Genomic DNA, 2,681 nt, shown 5'->3' on the forward strand with positions numbered 1-2,681 from the left:
GTCTAAGAAAAAGCACGAGAACAGAAAATCAAAGTAAATAATAAGTAAATAAAGAAAGTGTACATTTAGAAATGTTGTAGGTTAGTTTATTTTGCCTATCCTATCATAAATCAGGTTATATTAAAAACTATGCAATCTTCCTTTTATCAGCAAACAAACAAAGTCAAAAAAGAAGAAAGAGGAGAAAAAAGCTCTTTAGCGTAACAGACACCACAGTTCATTTTATTGTAGTTAGAATAAAACTCATATTTAATGGTGCCATGATGACAAAATATAGTGAGACTGATCAAATTTAAAATTGATAAAAGAAAGCCTTACCAAAAAAGTTGTATGTTTTTTAGTTTATTAATAAAAACAATAATGTTCAAAGAACTTACAACAAAAACTACAGCTCTAGTTGGAAACTCATTATAACTGTGCAAAAGTTAAACAAGCAGAAAACAAAGAAAGATGTAAAAATGAGAGATGTGGTTATAATGGCAGAGTGATCAAGCTACTGATTATATCAGCTATTAAAGTGATGACTTGATAATATAATAATTAGCATCAACTTTTAATTGACAAAAAGAGAAAACAAAACTTTGTGTTAACAGTGACGTGATGTTGAAAGTCAAGTCAGAGGACAACAGTATCTGATTTGTTCCTGTACATTTCTTCCTCCATTTTTCCTTTTCTCCTTCTTTTACTGGACCGACTGCCTGTAAGCTCAAGTTCAAGTAGCTGCTGTCAAGCTGGTATCATTCATGCTGATGTCACTGTCACTATTCATCCTGCAACGACACACACAGGCCAAAAACTTGTCTGCAGCTCCTTTCCTGCTGAAAACATAGAGAAACAAGTCTGCAAGAGGACTGAGCTTCGCCAAACTGTCAGCAACATATGGGAAAGTATCATGAGACTTTGCTTCTTCTACAAGGAACATAATGATGAGTGGCAGGAACAACAGTGTGTAAATAAGTAGCACCAAAACCAAAATGGCCACAATTCGTCGTTTTTCATCAGGAGGGACACTGATGGCTGCAGACAGAGCTTTAATGGTCCCAGACAGGGAGAAGATGAACAGAGGGAGGGGAAGGAGGAAGAAGACACTTATGATGATATGCATGGCCCCATAACGACCAAAACTGAAAGGTAAAACGAAGGGAAGAGGAAGGATCCAGACCACGACACAGACAACAACAGAGGTCTTGATGTTTCTTCTGAAGCGGTACCACAGCGGCCAGGCGATGAGCAAATACCTGTAATACACAGACACACAGGTCGTCTTTGTGGAGCATCTGAATTTTGATGAAATAAAATGTTCAGACAGAGAAAAGCACTGAGTAGACTGATAGCTACCTTTCCAGGGCGATGCACACCATGAAGCAAACACTGGCCATCAGACCATACACGTAAATCAAATTGGAGATGTTTGCGGTCGTGTAATTCTCAGGTTTTGCCACATCAATGATCATGGAGCAAAACTGAATGAGGTCAGAAATGAGAAGGTTGATGATGTAGATCGGAGCCACTTGACCGTTTCTGACCTGCAGGAAAACATTGAGAAGAGTAAACACAGTTTGGAAACATGTTGTGAGCTGATGACATGTTTTCATCTTGTTCTGCTAAGAACTGCACTCGTGAATTTTTCATCAGTCATTCAGTCATGAACTGAGTCCTCACCTGAGTATAAAGTCCATAGATGGCCATCAGGGTCAGTGGCAGGCCGATACTGGTGATGATGCACGTCACTACGTTCACAATGAATAAAACTTTCCCACTGATGTCGGTTTGATTGTACTCGATGTTTCTGTTATTGTAGCTTTTGTCCAGTGAGGAGTTGTTAATGTAGAAATCTTCCATCTTCCTATAAAATCTGTTGTTAGACAGAAGAGCATGTATTTCAATTTAGACTTCACATCGTTCAGCGACAAGACTAAAGTTGTGAGGTGAATCTGGCACTCTGGTCTAATGAGCTGCTGGTGTGTTGAATTATCAGCTTTGTCTTCTCAGTAGAAAATACTTCAGCTATACTCACTGTTGATGTGGTGATACTGGTCATAATGATTATATTATCAAGATAATATATTATTATGGAGAGAGGACTATCAGCATTTTTCCTTTTTTATACTTTATTGCAGGATTGCACAAGTCGTTGTTTCATGTCCCATTACACATGTTTCTTTTTAGCCATTGGAGCGATCCCATAAAATGTATAGGCTATTTTGTCATGAAAAACATTTAAAAAAAATTAAAAAGTTCATGGTGACATAAAAAAAAAAGAAAAAAAAAATATATATATATATATTTTTTTTTTAAAGAAAAGAGACAAAGACAGTAAAATAAAGAAATAAGCATAAAATAAACTAAAATATATCTATATATACATACATACATGTACTCATATATATATATACACTGTAGGCTATGCATGCAGCATTGAGGTTTTCTTACAGGATATTGACTGCGATGATGAATTTAAGTTTCTTGTATCGTTACATTGATTTCCTACCAAATCATCAACACGGTATAACTACAATTGAGTGTTATTTTAATTAATCCAGCATCCAGCACAAAAATCAAGTTGATGATATTAATGATATTAAAGGCAAGATAGAGGAAAAAAGACACTGTAGATTACTGTCCACCTACAGTCAGTGGTCATCAGTAACAGCTTTACTGAATGACATTAGAAACAGATT

At 36.1% G+C, this 2,681-nt stretch overlaps 1 protein-coding gene across 1 annotated transcript; it reads right to left on the minus strand.

The window, feature by feature from the left end:
• Positions 1 to 712: 712 nt before the first annotated feature.
• Positions 713 to 1,842, minus strand: LOC310997696 (G-protein coupled receptor 4-like; the record flags this gene model as incomplete). Its single annotated transcript, XM_083987488.1, has 3 exons — positions 713 to 1,238; positions 1,339 to 1,526; positions 1,663 to 1,842. The coding sequence occupies 3 exons, from the start codon at positions 1,840 to 1,842 to the stop codon at positions 713 to 715; spliced, it is 894 nt and encodes a 297-aa protein (XP_083843614.1).
• Positions 1,843 to 2,681: the final 839 nt, after the last annotated feature.

The sequence above is a fragment of the Trachurus trachurus genome, assembly GCF_905171665.1.
Source record: "Trachurus trachurus genome assembly, chromosome: 15".
Classification (NCBI taxonomy): Eukaryota; Metazoa; Chordata; class Actinopteri; order Carangiformes; family Carangidae; genus Trachurus; species Trachurus trachurus.